General features: G+C 39.5%; 1 protein-coding gene across 2 annotated transcripts in view; it reads right to left on the bottom strand.

The window, feature by feature from the left end:
- Positions 1 to 24,650, bottom strand: part of CALU (calumenin) — a 29,231-nt gene extending 4,581 nt beyond the window's left edge. Inside the window, exons 1-5 of one of the 2 annotated variants that reach the window (XM_036089294.2) lie at positions 24,540 to 24,650; positions 15,174 to 15,405; positions 9,826 to 10,019; positions 5,580 to 5,746; positions 4,435 to 4,495 (exon numbers count right to left, since the gene is read on the bottom strand). In XM_036089294.2, coding sequence (XP_035945187.1) covers positions 4,435 to 4,495; positions 5,580 to 5,746; positions 9,826 to 10,019; positions 15,174 to 15,394 — 643 coding nt within the window. In that variant the 5' untranslated portion in view covers positions 15,395 to 15,405; positions 24,540 to 24,650. Of the gene's footprint in view, positions 1 to 4,434; positions 4,496 to 5,579; positions 5,747 to 9,558; positions 9,753 to 9,825; positions 10,020 to 15,173; positions 15,406 to 24,539 lie in introns of both variants that reach the window. The other variant, XM_036089295.2, reaches the window with a different exon arrangement.
- Positions 24,651 to 24,869: the final 219 nt, after the last annotated feature.

The following is a 24,869-nucleotide window of genomic DNA, read 5'->3' as shown; positions in this document are numbered from 1 at the left end:
TCCAATTGCTGATTGTAATATGAGTGCAAAGAGAATCCTTAGCCCTTAAGAAATGCAGAAATAAAGGGTAATGATGAGCAACCAGAAAGATAAATAACTTTTAAAAGATAGCTGTTCCCTACATTCCATTTCGATCCAAGGTAGCTAAACCTATTGCTATTAGAAAGGTGCTATTTTAGGGACGCCTGGGTGGCTCAGTCGTTAAGCGTCTGCCTTCGGCTCAGGTCATGATCCCAGGGTCCTGGGATCGAGTCCCACATCGGGCTCCCTGCTCAGTGAGGAGCCTGCTTCTCTCTCTCTCCCTCTGCTGCTCCCCCTGCTTGTGCTCTCTCTGACAAATAAATAAATAAATATCTTATAAAAAAGAAAGGTGCTATTTTAAATTCTCAAGTAAACTTGAGAAGTGTGTGCTAGAAGCCCAAACTGTGCACAACCAATTACTAAGTATTTTTTAGAATGTACCTCTAAAAATGATGGGTATTTTCTTATATAGTCATAATGTCCATTATCACATTTCACAAAATCAACTTTTGGTACTATCAAATACTCAGTCCAAATCTGAATTTCCTAATTATCTTTTAAAGTTGGTTTGTTCAGGAGCACCTGGGTGGTTCAGTCGGTTAAGCATCCAATTCTTGATTTCGGCTCGGGTCATGATCTCAGGGTTGTGGGATCGAGCCCAGAGTCAGGTTCTGTGCTGGGCATGAAGTCTGCTTAGGATTCTCTCTCTCCCTCTCCCTTTGCTCCTCCCACCAGCCCCCCCCAATAAATAAATAAATAAATAAAGTTGGTTTGTTCAAATTACTTATATGAATGCTAGTAGGTAAGAAGTTGCTACGGTAAAAGAAACAAATAAAAAAAGAAGTTGCTATGGTATTTAAATCTTACTAGATTTATTTATGAGTTAAAGTACTTTAAAATTCAGTATTTACAACCAAGAGAAATTATTCTTTACAACCGTTTAAACTTCTACTTAGGGGCACCTGAGTGGCTCGGTTAAGTGTCTGCCTTTGGATCAGGTCATGATCTCAGGGTCCTGGGATGAAGTCCTGCCTTGGGCTCCCTGCTCCAAGGGAGTCTGCTTCTCCCTCTGCCCCTACCTCCCTCCTGCTCTTGCTCTCAGATACATAAAATCTTTAAAAAAATATAAACTTCTACTTAAATACTGTAGATGCCAACTTTAAAATGTAAAGGAATATTGTTTGTCAAAATTCTTTTAGAATTATGTGAGTGAAGAAGTCTGAAGACTCCCGAGTTTACTACATCAAAGTATACGTGCATTTCATGCAAGCTATGGGAACATACCTTATATACGTCTAAATAGTTTCTAGCAGTTCTAAGCACAGGTAGTTATTTAGTTGTGATAAAGGTAATTCATATGTTGAAACCCACAAAGTGGAGGTGGCTCCAGCAGCACGGCCCACGGCACAAATCTGAACCCAAGCTAGCCTGCACTTAGGGGGTACACCACACTGCCAAGGAAATTTAACATACACCAGTCACAATTCTCCCAACTCAGCTTAGCAGCTTACCTGACCCCAGAACACAAGACCTGCTAGCCCTATAAGGAAACCCCTGACCTTCTAGCCAATCACGCCCTGTTTCTGCGTTGCTTCTTCTTATGCCCAAAATCCCTTGGGAAAAGTGCTCTGCTGCTTGTTCGGCAGTGCACTCCCCAATCCGTGGGCTGTTTCCCTTGAATAAAGGATAGACTCGTTACTAAACTGTATTACTGTCATTTGACAGTTGGTACTGTCATTTTCCTGAGTTTGAGTGCTAAGAGTAGAACTACCTTTCTTTTTTTAAACAAAGGAGGAATACCTGACAGCAGGACTTGCCAGTTCTTTCTCTATGCTACAGCACATTCAGAAAATGTAGTATTTGTACGATCCACTGGGCCAGTGCCCTGCCTTAGCGCTCCTGTGGGTCAAGAACTTTCACAGTACACACATGAGGAAATTCTGAATTAGAGAGAGAATACATGTATACTTAAAAGACATACTTTTATTATATTTATTTTTTTTTAAGATTTTATTTACTTATTTAAGAGAGAGAGAAAAAAGCAAGCGAGGGAGCAAGGGGAGGAGCAGAGGGAGAGGGACAAGCAGACTCCATGCTGAGCCCAGAGCCCAATGAGGGGCTCAATCTCATGACCCTGAGATCATGACCAGAGCCAAAATCAAGAGTCGGACGCCTGAGCCACCCAGGCACCCCTTAAAAGACCTACTTTTAACAGAAGCTAGAATATACGACATAATGAGTACATTTTAAAGCTAGATAAGTAAAGATAACAATACTACTTACTATTGAATTTTCTATTCAAAAAGGATTCAGTCCTTTTAATATAATCTGAGATTATGTCAAAAAAAGTTTTTAGAGATACATAACCCAATGCTTACAGATGAAATGAGATGATGATTGGGATTTTCTTCAGAAAAAAAAAGAAGTAGATAAAGATTTAAAAGGACTGGCCATGGGCTGATGGCTGTTAGGGCTGGGCACAGGCGCATGGGGGTTCATTATGCTATTCTATCTAATTTTGTGTATGTTTGCAATGTTCTATAACAAATTTATTTATTTTTTTTAAAGATTGTATTTATTTATTTGACAGAGAGAGACAGAAAGTGCACAAGCAGGGGGAGCGGCAGACAGAGGGAGAGGGAGAAGCAGGCTCCCCACTGAGCAGAAAGCCCAACACAGGGCTCGATCCCAGGACTCTGGGATCAAGACCCAAGCTCAAGGTAGACACCTAACCAACTAAGCCACCCAGGAGCCCCTATAACGAATTTAAAGAATAAAAATATTTAATAGTATAACTCCGGGGACTTCTTATTAATGCTAAATGTAAGAAACAATGACCATTTGTTTATGATCTCTTTCCTCAACAGGGTACATCCCCAGAAACTGGAAGATACTGTTTGGGAGACTTTCAGATTTACAAAGCCCAGCATCCCCAGTGTAAAAGTGTTTACATTAGTTGATGATTTGCAAAAAAAAGCAACAAACATACACACACAGACTTGATAGTTTTAATAGTTTCAAAATACAATTCCTCTGCCCTTGGATCTATATGATAGGGATGTAGAAAGAAATATCTCCTTATTTGACCTCAGTGCTTGATAAATGATGGTACTTAACAGTTATAAAACTTAATTCCTCTCCTCTGGAGGTTCAAATAAGTTCCTCAGTTTTAGCAATGAAGATAAAATGGCAAAAGACAAGAATGAAAGGATAAAATATTAAATATTTAAAGGTAGAAATAGTCAACTTTGAAACAGGCTCAGTAAATGCACCCAGACATTTATTTCCACTGTGCTGATGAACTCCATTAAAAATAATCATTTTGGTTAAAAAAAAAAAAAAATCTATCTTCTGCTCGTCCCTCTTTCTCTAAAAAACTCAAAACACATCATTGAGTCTTTGAAGAACAGAATGGTAAATATTCAGGGAGTAATTCAACTGGAATAACCCTAGATATAAATAGCAAGTATAATTAGATAAAATCTGAGAAAAGAAATAACTTGTTTAATTCAAGGGACAGGTGAAAAAAAAAGGAGATAGAAGACCTAGACAGAAAACACAAACAGAAAACCATGGAAAGGAGCAAAGAAAGGCTCTAAGAGAAATCAGCAACTCGTGGTCGCTTATTCACCCACCGATCTCTTTTATTCTATTCCCTATCTTCTTCTCTTGGGTTTCCTAATGCCAGCCTAGGCTCCCTGCAACTCTTTACTGTCAATTCCACAGGCATCTGGGATGTACTGTATCACTGCTATCCAATATGGTAGCCCCTGGCCACACGGAGCTATCAAGAACTTGAAATGTGGCTGGTCTGAACTGAGATGTACTGTAAGTGTAAAATATGCTTTTGAAGACAGTATGAAAAAAAATCCTTAATTTATATGGATAACACGTTGAAAGTACAGTATTTTAGAATATTAGGCTAAATAAAATACATTATTGAAAATAATCATGTTTTGGGGCAACTGGGTGGCTCAGTCGGTTGAGCATCTGCCTTCAGCTCAGGTCATGATCCCAGGGTCCTGGGATCAAGCCCCGGCATCAGGCTCCCTGCTCAGCCGGAAGCCTGCTTCTCCCTGGGCCTCTGCCTGCCATTCCCCCTGCTTGTACTCTCATTCTCTGTCAAATAAATAAAATCTTTAAAAAAAAAAAAAAGAACAGAAAAGAATCATGTTTTAAAGAAACTTTTTTTGATGTGGCTATTAGAAAAGTAAAAATACATATGTGGCTCACATGTACATTTTGATTGGACAGTGCTGCTACAGATACTTTATCACGACCCACTATTCCTCATACTGGTCTGGCCTTAATGATGTGCTCCGAGTTGACCCACGGGGTAAATTATTTCTGTGGGCAAACACACTTCCATAGCTTCTCAGCTTCTCCTAGGAAAAACAGTAGAAACAGACTTACCAATATACTCTTCAAGGTCTATGAAACCATCAGCATTTTTATCTATATCCTCCATTGTTTCCTAGACAGAAGAGGAGACGAAGTTAGTATCTGGATGAAATTTAGGCAATAATTTAGCATTCATTAAAACACACACACAAGGACGCCTGTGTGGCTCATCAGTTGGGTGTCTGCCTTGGGCTCAGGTTGTGACCCCAGGGTCCTGGGATCGAGTCCCACATTGGGCTCCTTGCTCAGCTGGGAGCCTGCTTCTCCCTCTGCCTACTGCTCCCCCCGCTTGTGTGCTCTCTCTCTGACAAATATATAAATAAAATCTTAAACCCCCCCCACCACACATATGTATATATGTGGGTATGGTTAAACCATAGGAAATTGCTGTTTTTCTAGCTAAAAAATGGTAAAACATTACTTGTTTTTTATGCTTCAACCCAAAATAACTACAAATCTTCTTGGAGGAACACTGGTACACTGTTTAAAAAATGACCTATCCTACCAAACCCACAATGATGTGGAACAGCCCTAGTTATGCTGAAGTCATTCTAACAGTCACAGGAAATGTAACTAATATGTCTATAGCTATAGTCTATATTTTGTTTACAAAACTATTATAAAGTCCATGGTTTATGTTTTATTGGTAACTGCCTTCTGTGAGAATTCTTCAGTATTACTGTTATTAGTGTCTGATCACTGGCTACAGGACATTTTTATTTTTATTTATTTATTTTTAAAGATTTTATTTATTCGACAGAGAGAGACAGCGAGAGAGGGAACACAAGCAGGGGGAGTGGGAGAGGGAGAAGCAGGCTTCCCGCGGAGCAGGGAGCCCGATGCGGAGCTCAATCCCAGGATTCTGGGATCATGACCTGAGCCGAAGGCAAACGCTTAACGACTGAGCCACCCAGGCGCCCAACGGGACATTTTTAAAAACAGGATTTTCCTGGGGTGCCTGGCTGGCTCAGTTGGTACAGCATCCAACTCTTGATCTCAGGGTCATGAGTTCAAGCCTGACGGTGGGGCTTAGAGCTTACTTCAAAATAAAAGCAAGCCATTCTTCCAGATACAGAGTAAAGAATAAAGAGGAAAAATAGTATAAGCAACAAAGAGAGAAACTGAGTTTCCATTGAGAATCACTGCTCTCCACCAACCTGTACTACTATATCTTTCATGTAGTCATACTCCTCAGGGTGCAGAAAAGCTGTGAATTCCTCCTTTGTGGCAATGAGGTCTCCATCCTTGTCTGCCATTTTAAACCTCCGCTCATCTCTAACCATCATTTGTTTATAGTTAAATCCATCATCAGGGTCTGGATCATCTAGAAAACAAAATGTTTAAGTCCAATCTTAAGACTGCCACAAAACATGAAAATGTGTGGGCTGAGGAATCAATTTCCAAGAAAGATAAACCAAGCAATGAAGAAATAACAGGTAAAATTTTAACAGTGTGAAAACATTTTGGTAATCAAAGTCAGGTGCAATGTAAATGTGTGCCACTCCAATGGAACCCTGGCTCCTTAGCTATGTAACCTATTACGTGACGCTTCGCTGTTTTTGGTGTTAAGGTTACTAGAAGGTTCAAGCTTTCTGGTTGTATCTGAGAGACAGTGGTAGTCTAAAGCCATACAATTTGGGTTTGAATCCTAAACTCTACCACCTCCTAACTGTGTGATTGTGTGCAAGTAACTTAATTGTGCTTCAATCTACTCATCCGAATAATGAAGATAATAGTGGTGCCGGCTGCACAGGGCCGTCAGGAGTTGTGAATGAGCAAATAAATCTAAGTGCTTAGAACAGTGCCTGGCATAGAGTTGGCTCTCAATAAATGTTAGCTATTGCTATTTTTATTAACATTAGGCTCCCACTGAGAAGCTAGATATCAAAGGCCTCCTATCTCATATTAAGGCCACTCTGATTCAAACAACAGAATATTACCCTCTGAAAGATCACACTTTAGTTTTTTCAGCCAACTCAGAGATCTACCATGAGTCACAAGTACTGTTTGCCACCCCCTCCCCCCCACTTATGTAAGATTCTAGAACACAAAACTAATCCAGAGTTACAGAAAATAGGTCAGGGGTTGCCCAGAGATAGGGGATGGGGAAGGTGAGCAGGATTATAAAGGGACATGAGGAAACTTTTTGGGGTGATGGATATATTCATTTATCTTGATTGTAGTGATGGGTTCACTGGTATATACCTATGGCAAAACTCATCAATTGTGCATTTTAAATATGTGCAGTGTACTATTTGTCAATTATACCTCAATGAAGCTGTTACAAAAATTAAACATTAGATTACAACCAAATTGAAGTTGGACCTATCCATCCGTTAGGATGCTGAACTACATAAGCAGTAGTTATTTAGTCTCTACATAACAATCTAGAAGAATAAAATTCAGTTTGTTTAAGTTGAAAAAATGTGAAGGAGTTATCTGTAGGAAAAACAAAACAAATGAATAAAAAAAACCTGATTCAATCTGCTGTGTGGACCAAAAGGTAACATGTGAAGATATTATGAATGTAAAAGACACCACATTAAAGCTAAGAAACAATTTTTCCTACAACACATCGATCAGATAAAAAAAAGATATGACACTAGTTTTATAAAAAGACCCACAGGGCCCCTTTAACAGTAACATCACACTGCTGATTTCTGATATAGAGTTCAATCCTTCCATACTTTAAGCACAGTTTGGAAAACAAACTACTGCTCCATTTTGAGAGTTGGGCAGTTTGAAGCTTTATTCTTCGTTAAGTGTCAAAATTCAGTAAGACGGCTTATTGAATCATGAGTATACGTGATACTCAAAACCGTAACAGGTCGAAGATGGAGAATTTAAGGAAAATACACCACTTTTTTAAGATACTAAGTCATCTTTCTAAACAAAGTTTCAGTCCTAACTACACAACAAAAATAAAGATAATAGAAGGGGCGCCTGGGTGGCTCAGTTGTTAAGCGTCTGCCTTCAGCTCAGGTCATGATCCCAGGGTCCTGGGTTCGAGCCCCACATTGGGCTCCCTGCTCAGCGGGAAACCTGCTTCTCTCTCCCACTCGCCCTGCTTGTGTTCCCTCTCTCACTGGCTGTCTCTCTCTCTCTGTCAAATAAATAAAATCTTAAAAAAAAAAAGAAAGATAATAGAAGACAACTTATATATTAAGACTAGATTCTTAACAAAGAGCCCTCCTCACTGCCTTAGGGTAAAACATGGTGACTGCAATCACGTAGCCTGATAACATGCACATACATAAGGATGAAAAAGGAAGACAAAAAACTTTTATTTTTAATAACTAAACTCATGTGTTTGCTGTCATTGCTTGGAGTGCCAGATCTACCCTAAGTACCAGTTTACTGTGCTATCCAGCCTGCATCATTTTGGGTAGGCTCTTGATCTAGTTTTGGTATAGCCGGAATGCATCTTATTATTTATTTTACTTGTGGCAGAGACAGCGTTAACCCTCCTTTTGTGGAAAGCAGATTCATTAAGACAGATTTTAATTAAAAGCTAAGATTATTTATGCCTGAACTCAAAAACTGAATCAAGAACATACTCTCACAAAAATCCCCTCAGCACTTCTGTAAGCCACCTCATTACCCCAGCACTATCCACCCACAGGCCTTGAGGGAAAGATGCCTTATAAAGATATTGCTTCTCTAGCAAGTGCTTCAGCTTATGCAGTCTCAGTAGAAATACCCATTACATTGAATCATTTGACCTATGAGAGCAGAAGAGCTCTCAACAGATTTTTATGCACATAATCATACAAAGAGTTTAAGATTCATTCTGGATAGCAAGTGAGCGCCTAGGTCTGAACGGGAGATTTACTAACACACCATTTTGTTTAGATCACCAATAGCCTACCCTTCACTCTATTTTTATAAGTCCAAATAAATCAGAAGGGTGTTGGCTTTCAGCCAGAAAGCAAGAAGCATGGGGTGCCTCTCCATCTGCACTGACTTTTTAATACACATGTTCTTAATTGGGTGAAGGATATGTTTGGTTCTTGGCTAAGTGTCAAGCATGAAGAGAGACTGCCACTTTAGTCTTAGGAATGAGAACAAGCCCAACACAGAAATAAAAGTCTCTTCACTAGAAATGCATGCAGTCCTGTAATTAACACAGACAGCTGGCTATCCAGTAGGGGAAACAGACCATTATACACTCACTGCTTGTTAATCAGTGGTGGAGAATGCCTGCTTTAACCCAGAAATTTGCCTAATTTCCAGGACAGAAATGCAAGAAGTAACACTTATACATTCTTATCTCAAATTGTAACCAAGTAGAGGAATCTCACTAACAAAAACATCCTAAGTCATCAACTCTGTAAGATTGCCACCTAGCATTCAGCAACAGGCAAGTGTAATAAAGAAAAGAAAATTACTAACAGGTGGCCCAAGCACACAAGCTACCAAATCAACAGAAAGCAATCAAAGTCACATTTATTTGCCTTGAAGCATTTGCATAGCAGGCTGATAAACTCATGTGCCAGAGAAAACAAATGGGAAATTTTCATTTCTAAACTTCGGCAGGCAGACATACTAAAATAAAACAGTTAAATTTTATCAAGGAAAACTATTATATTTGATATTTATTTTATTAAGGAAAGACAGTAATCTTCCTATTCTCACCAGATAAAGAAGTCTAATTTGGTTTGAATTTCAGGTCCAATACTTTAAAAAAATTTTATTTAAATTCAATTTAGTTAATATATAGTGTATTATTACTTTCAGGGGTAGGATTTAGTGATTCATCAGTTGCATAAAACACCCATCAGGTCCAATACTTTAATGTGACCATGTCAAGAGACATCTCAAAGTCTCTTGCTTTGCATTATTGAAACAATGCAGCCTTTTAGCTGAGATCTACCCCAAAAAATGGTCTCTGAGGGATCACAGAAAGAAAAATCGGTAAAGTATCTGAAATGCTAAAGATGTAGAAGATGCCAGACCTTAGAAAGCCAAAATTAAATACTTAATATACACATTTAAAGTTAATAAAATAAAGGGAAATCAGTTCAGCACTGGACTATTTAAAATAAGCACAATTTCTTCCTTTCCTTCACTGTGTGACCCATTTGTTTCTTTGACTCAAGACCACAGTCTCTATCAGGCTGACATCTTGCCCCTTACCCAGGTAAGTGCCATAAGTCACGTTTCTGTACTCATCCCAGGAGATTAAGCCGTCTTGATTCATATCAAATTCGTGCCATTGGTTTTCAACATTGTCATATATGTATTTCTTCTGGGCGTGCTTAATCCAGGATTTCAGCTCCCCCTCCGTCACAAACCCATCTTTATCCACGTCTATTTTATCTACAATCATTCTACAAGACAAAACAGTTACGTTTCAAGGTGCCAGCTCCATAAGGCTTTTTCCCCCAGATAGTAGGGACCTACCTAAAACGTAGCCGTAGGTGGCATTTTTATACTCCTCCCAGGAAACGAGGCCGTCCTCATTGAGGTCATGCCCCTTCCACTGTCGCTCTACATCCTCGTAAATCCAGCGCTTTTGTGCAAATTTAATCCAGTCTTTGAGCTCATCCACAGTGACAAACCCGTCCTTGTCGCCATCTATTTTACTTACAATCTTTCTGTAGAAAATGCAGAGAAATCCAGCAAGAGGTTAAAGGGACACAAGGCTCTACACCTAGCCAGGCGTGTGCTGTAACTAGAGGTGTTGCCCAGGGCTAAAGCATGGACATAAAAAAAGTCTCCAAAAAACCTTCCAGACAAGCAACTGAAAATATTTCTCATAAATGGCCTGTTACTGGTCTGAAATGAGCCATCTAGATAAGGCAAGCACAGTCCATGGCTGGTGCACTTACATGCAAAAGCAAACCCAGTCAAGCAAACCCAGTCTCATCCCTTTAGACCCGGGTAGGTTACAGCCAGCGGCCAGAATTCAGGAGTGAATACCCATCCCTATCTGGATTCTCCATTCTTTGTATCAAAAAACATGCAAATCTTTATGTTTTTCTTTATTGCTTTTAGGAGAATCTCAATTTCTTGGTAAATAATCACAATCACTGATACAGTTTTCTAAAAAATTCAAAAATTTAAACCAGACTTTTAATTCAGTTGCTTTAAAAAAAAAAAAAAAAAGGAACACTTTTGTTAAAAATATAAAGATACAAAGATAGTTCTGGGATCACTTATATCTCAAGTCAAGATTTAAAAACAGAAACCAAAAAACCAACACATACACACATACACACACACCCCCAAACAGAGGGAAAAAAAAAATCCACAAAGTTACACAAAGCCAGAAGGACAGACGCATGCTTATTCCAAAAAAAATAGCTAGCAGCTAATTATACATTATGTTGGACTTTCACATATAACCACAAAAACAGAGAACTCTGAGGAAATGATGTGGTAAGAATGTCTGCCCCGACATATGTGAGCTTAGGAGAATGTTAATAAGCGGAGAGGGTGAGGATACAGATGATAAAGCAAAACTACAAAGCTAAAGAATCAATATACTTCACTCTTCATGAGCTTTTCTTCCAGGTTTGCCATCTCAAGTTTAACTCAAGAATTTTGAAATATGTGCATGACATGAAAACCTTTGAAGATGCAACCACTCATTTATAGAGGCACAGACAACCTATGTAAAGTCACCCAAGTAAGTAGCCCAGTTTGGAATGGGAACTTCAAATCAAAACATCCAAGAGGGGGCGCCTGGGTGGCTCAGTCATTAAGCGTCTGCCTTTGGCTCAGGTCATGATCCCAGGGTCCTGGGATCCAGCCCCGCATCGGGCTTCCTGCTCCACGGGAAGCCTGCTTCTCCCTCTCCCACTCCCCCTGCTTGTGTTCGCTCTCTTGCTGTGTCTCTCTCTGTCAAATAAATAAAAATCTTAAAAAAAAAAAACAAAAAAACATCCAAGAGATTTGAAATCTTGGCATACTCCTATGCCCTATTATTTGCAGGATTGAAAAAGACTGTCACTTGGTAGCAAATGTCTTTTCCCACTATGCATTTTATGAATACAACATTGGAAAATGATTAAAATCACAGAGTACTAGTGACACTATGAAAAGATATTCATCTTGATATTTGCTTTGCTGTTAGCCTTAACTGTCTAGTACTTAAACTCTGTAATTTAACAAGCATTTTCCTTCAGGGAATGTGTAATCTAGCTTTTGCTCTAAAATGTTAATAGAGGGGCGCCTGGGTGGCTCAGTCGTTAAGCGTCTGCCTTCAGCTCAGCTCATGCATGATCCCAGGGTCCTGGGATTGAGCCCCGCATAGGGCTCTCTGCTCAGCGGGAAGCCTGCTTCTCCCTCTTCCACTCCCACTGCTCGTGTTCCCTCTCTCGCTGTGTCTCTCTCTGTCAAATAAAATCTTAAAAAAAAAAAAAAAGTTAATAGAAAAGGTAAAGCAGTAAGAAGCTATATCTTAAATACCCTCCTCTATCTACATGAGCATAAGACAAATTTTTTTTTTGCAACTTTAACCCTGGAGAGTTTAAAAAAATATTAACACATTAAGTTCTACCAGTATTAAAAACCTGCATTATCTAAAATGGAACCCAGTTTATATCCAAATGGTACTGACTACCAATACTGCCATTGTACCGTTAAGAAAAAAAGGGTAAGGTATCAGAATGCCTCTCGGTCTCAAATGAAAATTTTAAACTATTATAAATAGCCTGAAGAGAAGGATCATTCAGATAAAGAAGCATATGACTGCTCAAGATGGGCTTCTGTTAATGAAGTTGGCTGAATGCCACTCTATTTATTCCAACAGAAATATCTCAAATGCTTTAACACAGAGGTTGGCAAACTTTTTCTGAAAAGGGATAGATAATAAATATTTCTTATTTTGTCGGCCACATATGGTTTGTCACATATCTCTATATTTTAATAACCATTTAAAAATATAAAAGCCATTCTTATCTTGCTGGCCATCCAGCCTGCAGGCAGCTGTGAAAGTACACTGGAAGTGGGTATGTCCTATTTTAGGCACTAAGCTCTAAACTCTGATCTTTTAAAGCCTGTGCAAATTTATGAAGCTAATGGTGTTGTTTTCCTGTGACACTGAAGAACCCTACAGATGTAGTTATGATGCCACCAAATAAGCATTTCAGGATAGACACAATGTACTTAGTGGACCTTACGTTATTTCTCCTAAGAGGTAACACATGCCTCTACATTTCAAGAGTCAAAATGCAAATCCTTTGTTTGTTGTTGTTGTTGTTGTTTTTTAAGTGAACCTGAGTAAATAGGCTCCAGGAGGATTCATAATATTCCTGAAATTTTTAGCATGCAAAATTTAATACATATTCATATATGTACTTTTCTGAGGTAGAGTCCTTTGCTTTCCTTGGACTCTCAAAGGGGTTGGCCCGTGATGATGAACTGCTCTAGTTCATTTCTAAGGCAAATATACCAAGGGTGAAAACTTTTAATATTAAGAACCACCACCTCAAAACAAATAAACCTCATTTGAAGGACACATAAATGAAAATTAAGTACACTTCTTTGGGTGGCAGGGGGAGAATACACACATAAGAAAAAATGTTCTATTTGTCAACATTCTTAAGAAAAAGGGAAAACTATATTAAATGTTTTTAGGTATTACTGAAGATCTTAAAATAGTAGTGAATTTTTGCAACTATAGGTGTAAACAATGATCTTCTCTCCTAATCACTTGTCTTCTATATAGGCAGAAGGGGTGGGGTGGGGAATCTGTTGTCCCCAACCTCTGGTGTGCAGTCACCTATCAAAACAATGTTTAGAAATGCCACAATGAATCAGTTTAAAAAAAAAAAAAAAGAAAGTTCATCTGGAATCCTTGCTTCCATAGTACATCACCTTATTTCTCATTATCTCCAAAATTTAGAAGCAAATAGTATTCATTCATACATTCTATGAAAAGCATTATTTTAACCATCTTATTCTAATCAAATATAGAGTCTGCTCATGTGTTGACCTTTTGCTATTTACTAATGACAAAAAGGAACATTCTCTCTACTGACAACTGCTAGCAGAGCTATCCCACTACCTGCAGAGAGCCAGAATATACTGACTGACACCAAGGCTAAAGGCCCTTCATTATTTAAGAGTAATTCTGTGAAGAGCCATGTGCAGACCCAAATGTGGGTCGGACATGCACATTATTAATAGGTTAAGACATGAAGACCAAGACACCCTCATGCATCCCTATTTTTAGCCCAAATGTTAGCACAGTTAGAAGATTAAAATTAAAAGTGAGCGTGGTCTCTTAAAGTTAGAAAAGTAACCTAATAGAAGACTGACTCTTTAATGTATTTGTTTTTTTCTATTTTCAAATGTTTGAATATAGTTTCTCATTCTACATAGCAAAATCTTTTGAGTATTTCTGTCAGTGTTTAAGAATAAAATATTGTACCCTTCAGTTAGCAGATAATCCAATGAAAGGATAAAATAAATTTATTCTGAAGTATCACCCAAAACAAACTCTGTTATGTCTTTTTTTTTTTTTTTTTTTAACATTTTATATATTTATTTGTCAGAGAGAGAGAGCACAAGTGGGGGAATGGCAGGCAGAGGGAGAAACAGGCTCCCCGCCAAGCAGGGAGCCCAACGTGGGACTCAATCCCAGAACCCTGGGATCACGACCTGAGGCAAAGGCAGACGCTTAACCGACTAAGCCACCCAGGTGTCCCTCTGTAATGTCTTCTACTCATAGGACTATCCATGATGACAAAATACTTTTGGAAATTCTTATGTGGTACAACTTTCCAAACAAATCCCTTAAATATAGTTCAGAAAGTTACACCAATGGTGCTCATTAAGGAGAAAATGTTCACTAAATTAATCCGCATTTCCTCAAAAAGCAAGGCTTTGGATGAGCCAAAAAAAAAAAAAAAGACATTCCTAGATCCTCAGAAATAATCAACTGGGATTCCACCGAATCAACTCACTAGGTAAAAAGATGCCTGCTGAGAGCCACAGAACCCAACTATGGCCCAGCTGTTATTTAAAACAGCAACTCACAGGGGCACTTGGGTGGCTCAGTCATTAAGCGTCTGCCTTCAGCTCAGGTCATGATCCCAGGGTCCTAGAATCGAGCCCCACATCAGGCTCCCTGCTTGGCAGGAAGCCTGCTTCTCCCTCTCCCACTCCCCCTGCTTGTGTTCCTGCTCTTGCTATGTCTCTGTCAAATAAATAAATAAAATCTTAAAAACAAAACAAAAAAACCCAGCAACTCACACTCTGACATTAAGAACATTACTTATTACAATCTTATAAAAGGCAAGATTGGTTTGCTTTTGTTTTTTATTAAGCAAATATCTGAGAATGAAAACAAAGAAGGTGAAGGACATTCTCAGAAATCACAAACTGTATAGAAATTAGCCCAGGGGTCTCATTTGCAATTTATTATCCACTCAAAGGCTTGGCTTGGGAAACAATGAATAATAGGTCACGGATCATTTTTAAAAATTAAAAGCATCAGGGATGAGATGCCCCCCATGTAATGTTCCTTTGGAAATAAGATGCAGTTCGATCTGGGTCCTGTAGTATTTGGTACTTTTACGCAAAAATGACTTTGCTTTGTAGAATGAGGTAAACTGTTACTCAGTGGAGAAATGTATGAAAGCAAGCAATTAAATTTTAGTGGTAGGAATTCTGTGGTTAGCTTTCAGAAGAATGTAGTTCGAAACAGTTTTACTGGGTGGCCAAGCCAGAAGAGAAAAAAAGAATGCGTTGATTTACAAAGAAATGTCATTACTTTAGCCCCCCGAGAGCTGGCACCTTACCCAAGCCTTTCCTTGCTCTCTTCTGGTGTCAGCTGATCAAAGGTCTTTGCTTCTTCAGCACCCAAGAAGGCATCATGGTCATAATCAAAACTCTGAGCATCATTGTGAACTTTGTCGCTAAGCTGAGGTTCATGGTGTACACGGTCCTTCTTTTCTGTGGGCTTGCTCAAGGCAAAGGCCGTGCACAGGGACAGGCACATAAGAAACTGTCGCAGGTCCATGATAATTAGATCTTAAAGAAAAACAAAGGTTAGTTAATTCAGGAAACAGTGTGCTCTGTAATTAAATAAGAAATTAAAAGCTCATATCCAGTTATTAATCTGATATTATCCCAAGTATTATTACTTAATCCATAAAATAAGAATGGTAGAATATCAGACTTTCCAACTTTATGGTGAGAAATTTTCACCGGTTTCCTTCATCTGATTGGAAGCTGACATGGAATCAGTTAAAATATCCACCCTGTAAGTAGGCTCCCTTTTAAAAACACAAAAGTAGAACATTAACCCTCTTGCCCAAGTTCTTAAGACTTAAAAGTCTTAACTTTTTTTTTTTTATTAAAAGATTTTATTTATTTGAGAGAGAGAGAGAGCACAAGAGGGGGGAGTGGGAGAGGGAGAAGCAGACTCCCTGCTGAGCAGGGAGTCTGATGTGGGACTCGATCCCGGGACTCCAGGATCATGACCTGAGCCGAAGGCAGTCGCTTAACCAACTGAGCCACCCAGGCGCCCCGCAAAAAGACCAACATTTAAATTCAGACCTACTGACTCCAAATAACTTTACTTTTGTATTGTATCAGGGGTCTGGTCTTTAAAACTGGCTGGTTATTAGGATCACCAAAGCAGCTTTTAAAAAATTTCCCCTATTGAATTAGAATCTCTGAAGTTTTAAACGTTTCTCAGGTGATTCCGGTGATCATTAGATTAGGAACCACAGAATATTTGAGATCAGTTGTCCTGTATACAGCAACAAGTTGTCTCCCATATTCATGCTCAACCTCAAACCACCTTCAAAGATCAAACCATTCAGATGGTACGGTAATGGAGAACAACTGCTTTAGCATTCCTTATACTGGGTTTCCCAAACTTGCCCAGGCATAAGGATGCTTGGAGTACTGTTCAAAGTACAGATCCCTGGGTCCTACTCCATACTTTCAGAATCTCGGCAGTCACAGCTGACTCTAATGAACAAGCACAAGGCTGGAACACTTTATCAAAAAATGTTGACCAAAATTTGCAGAGAAGCTGCAGGATGGTAACTTGTTTAGCATACTCTACAGATTCCCCAGAGTATTGTCTAGAGAGGTTACGGTCTTAGAGAAAAAAACTATAAAATTAAAAATCAAGAGGAAAGGTTTTCCCAATTTTCATATTTTAACTCTTTCACCAGTAGAACATGGATTCTGAATGCCTTTCCCCCTGTAGTGAGTCAGTTTTTGTAAATTCACAAAATCTTAACTCATTTCCACTTGTAACCAATGGCTCCCTTACTGGATAGGCAGGTGGTTATTAGGCATGAGGCTTGTTTGTGGGTTAAACCGTGTCCCCCAAAAAGATATATATGCTGAAGTCCTAACCCCAGTACCCGTGAATGTGACCTTGGAAACAGGATCTTTGCAGATGTAATTAAGTTAAAATGAGGTCATTTTGGATTAGAGGGTGGGCTCTAATCCAATGATTGATATAAAAGGAGGGAAATTTAGACAGTCACACAGAGAAGAGAATGCCAAGTTATGAAGAGGCAGAGATTGGAATGATGCATCTGCAAGTCAAGGAATGTCAAGGATTCCAGGCAACCCCAGAGGCTAGGAAGAGGGAAGGAAGGATCCTCCCCTAGAGCCTTCAGACAGAGCATAGCTCTGCTAACACCTTGATTTCTAACTTCTAGCCTCTAGAACTATGAGAGAATACATATCTGACCTTTTAAGCCACCCAGTTTGTGGTAATTTGTTACAGCAGCTCTAGGAAACTAATAAAAGGCTCAGTACAGAGGACCACTGTATCACATGAAAGGTAAATGCATTGCCTTACCCTAATTTGCAGATTAAGCTAGACAGACTTCACCTTCCCCAGGATGTCACTAGTGGAACCATCTAGTCCAAGGGCTCACAATTTATATGTAAATATTTTTAAAAACATGAAAATTCTTTCAGCATAACTTTTAACTTAGCGGTTCTCAATCTAGACTATACCCTAGAATCACCCAAAGACTTTTAAGAAGATATGATCACTAAATCCCAACCCTAACTTAGTATTTTTAAAAGGCAGCCAGGCTGAGAACCACTATTTTAACTAACCTCTCAAACAGCCATAGTAATATCTTAAGAAATTTGACCTGAGAGATGCTTGGGTGGCTCAGCCAGTTAAGCATCAGCCTTCAGCCCAGGTCATGATCCCAGGGTTCTGGGATCGAGTCCCACATCAGGCTCCCTGCTCAACATGGAGTCTGTTTGTCCCTCTCTCTCTGCCCCTCCCCCTGCTCGTGTGCACGTGCTCTCAAATAAATAAAATCTTAAAAAAAAAATAAAGCTGCAATCATACAAACACCCCTATCTATCTTGTTTCTTCCTGATTAAGAATTATTTCTCTTAGGGGTGCCTGGCTGGCTCAGTCTGCCTTCAGCTCAGATCGTGATCCCAGGGTGCTGGGATCGAGCCCCGCATCAGGCTCCTTGCTCAGCGGGAAGCCTGCTTCTCCCACTGCCTGCGGCTCCTCCTGCTTGTGCTCTCTCTGACAAATAAATTAAATAAATAAATAAATAGATAGATACATAAATAAATAAATAAATAAAATCTTAAAAAAAAAAAAAAAACTGACCTGAAAATATACTTAACATGAAGAAACTGCATATATCTGATCCTGCCTGAAAGTTTTGGGAGCTAGAATGAATTGTTCCAGGGGATTAATTAAATTAAAGAAATTAAGTATGCCAACAGATTAGACATATTTCAATGTATCTGTTTTTCTTGTAACCACCAAATAGTAAAGGAAGTTACATTGTATTACCTCGGATTTAGAGAGTCCTTTGGATTCAGTAAACTAAAAAATGCTTACAACAGCTAATGGTGAGCATGTTACATAAAGATTCCTTAAAAGTAAAAAGAAAGCAAATAGAGAAATATGTTTAATCCCAACACAACCTAGAAAGATGATCATACAAAAGCACAACCTGAGGTCTCCACGAGTAACTTTCAGGTTGTAAGAGCACACAAGGACACTGTATGCAGTGCCTGGGAAAGCAGCGCAGTGGGGAAGGGTGAGAAGGTCCCGAAATGGCAGAGGAGGCATCAATAGAGAGTAGAAAGTATTCTACGTAAATAGGACAGCACCAATAAGTCAAATAGAAACGCCTCTAAGGAGATGACTGAAGGCAGTCACTCCTGGAATGCTCATTCTCCAAAAAAAGAGTAGTCTTACTGGATAGTTGGTGAGACTGATGAAAACCCGTAAGAAGCAATGTGAAAGCAAGACCAAGAGACCGCTAGAGAACCGGGAAGAAGGTGGGACTTTTCTTAAGCTGTTCCTACCAACATCAGAACTCAGCTATGCTTCTGAAAGTTTATCAGTATTCTGTTTCATGCTAGCCCACTGAAACGCCCAAATTTGTATACAAAGACACCTGCACAAAGATATTCCATAATGACAGTTTATAATGATAAAAAAGGAATGGAGAACAAACAAAACCAGAGAACTAGTAAATACACATGAAATCTCTATTATGGGAGACTACACAAAGGTTAAAAAGAATGAGGTGAATCTATCTGCACTGAAGCGGAGAATTCGCCATGGCATGTTAAGTGAACAACAAAAAGCAAGTTGCAAAACAATGTTAAGATTTCATTTATGTAATAAGTGAAACCAAATAACCTCCCAGGTTGTTTGTATTTGTATAATATAGAACACATATGAACAAAAATGGCGTGGAAGGATAAACATCTATCTGTAAACAGTGGTAACCCCCAGACTCAAGGAAGAAGAGATGGGGCAGGGTGGTGAGGCTGGTATGAACTTTAGTATTGTACTCTGCTGTCTATATTTTGTAAATGAATACACACTCATGTGTATTACCTGTGTATATTACTTTTTAAATATTATAAAAACTCTTTTCAATACTAGTTGCAAAGAAAACATTTTCAAGCCATTTCTCCACATTGAAAAAGGAGACTGAAGAAAAAACACGTATCTATTAAGACATAAACTCTTTTTAAAGTAAAACATGCTGCTCTAGAGTAACACTTCAGCTTGTCCTTCAATAATTCAACTGATCAATCAAATCAGTGGCACAAGAGAAAATTAAGAGATTTAATGGCTCTCTTAAATGCCAAAATGAGTATGACTTTATTTTAGGACAAAATAAGACTTCCATCTCAAACTACAAACACTTCTTTAGACCAATAAAACTCTGTAGAGAAAAGGAACAAATTTCTGTTGTGGATATTTTGTGATATATCCAAACAATATCTATAATGTTAGAGGTTTACAAAATCAAGTAAAATCAAGTCACTGCAACAGATGATTTTCCTTATGCCTATTAATAAGGAAACTTCACATTTAGGAAAATTTTATATATGATTAATTACATCCTCAGAATAAAATACCCCAACAATTCTTGCATAATTCCTTAACAACTCTTGCAAACCTCAAATGTTACAATATAAATAAATGCCTAAGCCCATTACCAGGCCTGGAAAAGATACTGTACAAAGTTTTGATACATGTAACATACAGAAATGTTAACAGTGATTCACTGTGATTTAGAGGCAAAGCTACATTTAAGTTTGAGGCTTAACATCTTGATAACAAGGATAAGAGAATTCCAGAGTAAAAGTCAAGAGCTTCTGCTTTATCATCTATCCATCCCTTTTCCTTCTCTTTCAATTAACTTCCAATCCCACGCCTCTAAAGGCTCCTTCTCCCATTTTGTCAATCACTACTTCTCAGGTCTCCACAATCCAAAATCAGTCTTTCCCAGACCTCGCTATTCATTCAAGGTTGCCCTTCCCTTTCCTTCACCCACAGGAGTGTCTATACTGCTATCTCTGCTCCTCACCACCTACTGCCACTGTGAAATCTAGCTTTCTATCTACCACTGATGGAACTACTTCTTAAAAAGGTCACAAGGACCACGTGATGGACAAAGCCAATGGTCCTACCTTCACCTCTCTGCAGTGGACAATAAAAAACCCTGCACTTTAAATAACTTTAAAAAAAAATATACACCCTTTGTACCCACATATAATATACCAACTCCTGGCTATTAGAAACTTTCAGAAAGGCCTCTTGTTCTATGAATATAGACACTAAAAAAAGACTGTACTAGATTTATCTAAATCCATACAGTACATAAAAATGTTCAAGTAGAAACAAAAGATATCCACCAAGACAAAGGATATTTTATATAGGAAGATGTGAGAACAGTACAAAACAACCTTTCACACAATGTATTTGAAGAACTACATTAGTGCAGTTATTTCTGAAGCATGTTTAACTTTTCAACCAAACTGAAACCAAATAATGACCTTTCTCTTTCTCCTTCCCTCTTCATCACAGCTACACATCAATGGATAACAGGATATCAGGAAAACATAAATGGCGGACGTAGCTGTATGAACTTTTATCATGTGATCTAGAAGGTAAATCAATGGCTGTGGAAAAAGCATCTCCCCATCTCCTATTTCTCAAATGACCTGTAAGTTTTTCTTTCTATAATTCTGTCCCACCTTCACCCAGGGTAACATCTAATATTTTTTCTTAAAAAAAAAAAAAAAGAAAGAAAGAAAGAAAATCTGGGGCACCTGGGTGGTTCAGTCGGTTAAGTGTCTGCCTTCGGCTCAGGTCATGATCCCAGGGTCCTGGGATTGAGCCCCACGTCGGGCTCCCTGCTCACGGGGAAATCTGCTTTTCCCTCTCCCTCTGCCCCTCCCCTGGCTCCTGCATGTGCTCTCTCAAATAAAATAAATAAAATCTTTAAAAAAAAAAATCTAGACCTGTACTGTTCAGGACAATAGCTATGAATCACATGCAGCTGCTAAGCACTTGAACTGTGGCTGGCGTAAATAAGATGTGATATAAGTGTTACACTTTACATAGAAAAAATGGCATTTTGTATGCACTGGATTAAATTATTAACATTAATCTGTTTTAAAATTTCAGGTGAAAATGTATTCATGTGACATGTACTATATTTCTACTGGATAATGCCATGTTAGAGACACAAACTAAACAGAACAGGAAAGATATCAAGTAACTATCATCCTTCAAAGTATATCACCAACAATGGTCTCCCGCAAAAGTTATTTTTATGAACTGCTCCAGTTAATTCATAAGGAGAAAATTAATAGCATAAGCTTAAATTTCTTTCAATAACAAAGATTAGCCTTAAGAATCAGTTTATTTTATCCATTCAAAAATTTCCTTGAAAGCTCTAAATTCTTGCCATTTCCCTCCCTTCCCTCCCAGTCATTGGTCACAGAACACTTAAACTGTTCCAGGGAAATTCAGATGTCTGGATTAAATACAACTTCTCAAGAACATTAGCACTGAGTGATCCCACAGGTATTTTGGTTGATCAAAGACCCATTACTCAAAGTTAACAAGTGGGAGAAATGGGTGTGGTGGTAAAATTCCAGTTCTCTGAGCTGGATAATCAGCAAAAAAGGACAATCCTCTATAATGCAGCAAAAACAGGATCTCACTGCCTAAGTGTCTACTTCAGTTGTGGGTTGCGGGAACAGCCTGACAGCAGCTTAAGTATACTAAGGCCCAGGTTATAAAATCTAGAAATTAAAGCTATCTGGTTATCTGACATTCTTCACTTACAACTTTAGTGCAAGTACAACGGATTATCACATTCAAGGAATAATGTCATCCTGCATGATCTGATAAAAGTTGTAATGACAAACCATTTATTCCATGTTTCTCTAGTGACAAAGCAAATTTACATTAGATCATTAACACATTCTAATTAAATTATTTGTGGTACTGAGAGCACACATTTATATGACAGCTGAGAATAGAAAAACTGCAAAATTTGCCTAAAGAAGAGCTTTGAGAATGACAAACTATTACTCAGGCTTCCTTAGTTCTATAACCAAAGCAGCTCAGTACAAACTAAAATTTTCTGGCTACGGAGTGAAAAAATTAAGAAAAAAGTTCTAAAAATTCTGGAAGAAAAAAGTTTCCTTTGGGGCTGATGAAACTTTAACACATAATTAATTGCCATAGGAATGCTTTGCAAAATGTAGGGACAGGAGCTTTGTTTTCTAGTTGCAATTCTGCAGCGCATGTTTAACACACATAAAGTCCTTGAGAATTTGGTAGTTATTTTAGCTCAACCTCCCTTTGATGCCAAATGTCTATAAATAATTTTAAAGTCCTAGATGAAAAGACCTATCTACTATGATTACTCCATCTGGAAGTAATCCGTACCCATTCCACTTAACTTTTATAAAACTTGTACCACTCCACAATAATGATCATAGGCTACTTTAAGTTGTCTCCTTAGCTCCCCTTATAGATACTACATTTTTAAAAGGCAGGACTCTCAGCTAATATAAATTAATATCTTTCTACAGTCCCCAGTACAATGTCTTACATTTTTTATATACCAATACATTTTACTGGATTAGTTGGACAGTACTTGGCAGCAATGCAGTTCCTGCCTGCTCCCCAACCCCCAATTCCCCTCACCGGATCTGGCCATCAGGCAGCAACAGGCAAGTGTTATTTCAGCTGTTTTAACTCTAATACATAAATTACAACATCAACAACACCCATATTTAAGAGTTCACAAAGGATCTAGGATGTTATGGCCTAGCATCTCCAATGGCTATCCCCGGCTACACCTCTGTCCTTCCAATACCCCGGCACACCCATGTTATAGAAAATTTGTGTTAATATCAATTACCAATCTCCTGTACTGGTGCGATGTATAGAAAATGCCACCAATATGTATCTTGTGACACATCACTGGATGAACGGAAGCCAACAATTATATTGAGAGTTAGTGGTAGGAGTTGATTTCAAAGCTGTAACCAATTACCATCCACTCAGGCATACCCAATTCATCTTTATCAGTTCATGGTCCTCCTAGTTGCAATTCTCAAAAAAAAAAAAAAAAAATCCTACTGGAGACCCCTGAATCACTGTAAAATTCAGATTAGGCCTAGGCAACTCATCCTCTACCCACAAATACAATTTACAGGTTTGTACTGTAAATTTGTACTATAATACTTAAATTCTTCAGTGATGGCCATCGTTACTTGGCTCACTAAATTCATGGAATGAGGTCAGACATGTATTTGTCTTGTGTCTTCCACTCTAGGGCAAAAAATAATTTATTGGGACACTACACGTTGTCTACTTCCCAACTACAAAACCATATTAAAAGCAACCTTATTCCCAATTCATTAACGTTGATCTTATGGTACATGCCGCCAGGAAGTGAATGCAATTCAATTCTCAGAGACATTACTCTGAGAATTTAAACAATCAGGAATTGAGATCAAGGGCCCTACAATTTTAGCAGGAGACCCAGGAAACTTTTGCCATAGTGCACAAGCTGCTTTCAAAACTACCTACCACCTAACTATGCTCTTAATCAGGGCAGCTGTTGGGAATTAACTTTACTTCTCAACACAGCATGCCAAAAATCAGAACTAAGATCTATACCTAAAAGCAACAAAAAAAGTAAAATACAATTCCCTAATAAAGCTTAAAAACTATTTCCCGTCGCTGACAGAAGTATGCAGCCAAACACGGAAGCTCGAAGCAGTCGGCTTTTCTTTAAAATTACACAAAGGTTTTGTTTTGTTTTTTAATCACATAGTGTCTTCCCGCATTCTCCCCCACCCCCTCCCCCCGCCCCGTTTCTACACCCTCAAAGTCAGCCAACACGACTTTCTTGGCAGACGCACCCTACTCTCGGGATGTGGCCTTGGGGCTGGGCTGGAGGACACAGGTAGGCCGGTTAGTGGGAGGTGGCAGAGAACTGTTACACTAACACTACCCCACTGCCCTCCGACCTTCAGTAGGCAAACAGGAGGGACTCGGTGAGAGACGGAGCCCAGGGGCAGAGGACGTGGCAAGCCAGGCACAAAACAGTACCCCCCAGAACGCAAAACCGGGAGCCGGAGTTCGCCGAGACTCAGGCCCCTTCCCAGCGCGCGGGAGGGCGAGCGGCGGCCTTCAACTCAGACTGCGCGCCGAGGGCCCCGGGGTCGCGAGCAGGCTCAGGGCCCGTTCCCCCCGCGCTAGCAGAAACAGGGGCCCCGAACGAAGGGGACCCATGCCGCGTCGGGAGCGAGGGCAGACGACAAAAAGCGGAAAAGGACGAGGCTGCAGAAGAACTGGGGACCGCAGTACCTACCTTTCCTCGTAGCGCCCACAGCCCAGGTTCCCGCGGCCGCCGCTCACCCACCGGCTCAGCTCACGCGCGCAAGCACCGCCCAACAGGAAGCAGCTCCGCGCCCCGCCCCCATCCGCCTCGCCGGCGGCCTCCTGACCAATCATCAACGAACCCGCCGCTGACGTGCAGCATTCCCCGACATCCATTGGCCCTACAGTCGCGTAACCGGGATTGGCTGGAAAGCGCCACGTCCCCGCGAGCGCGCCGAGTGCGTGGACCGGATTCCCGCCCAACCCTGGTCCCCGGCCCTGTGGGGATGGCGGGCCCCAGCCCCCTACTCCGGGTGGCGTG

The sequence above is a fragment of the Halichoerus grypus genome, chromosome 12, assembly GCF_964656455.1.
Source record: "Halichoerus grypus chromosome 12, mHalGry1.hap1.1, whole genome shotgun sequence".
Taxonomy (NCBI): domain Eukaryota; kingdom Metazoa; phylum Chordata; class Mammalia; order Carnivora; family Phocidae; genus Halichoerus; species Halichoerus grypus.
This window is presented reverse-complemented; position numbering and strand designations above follow the sequence as displayed.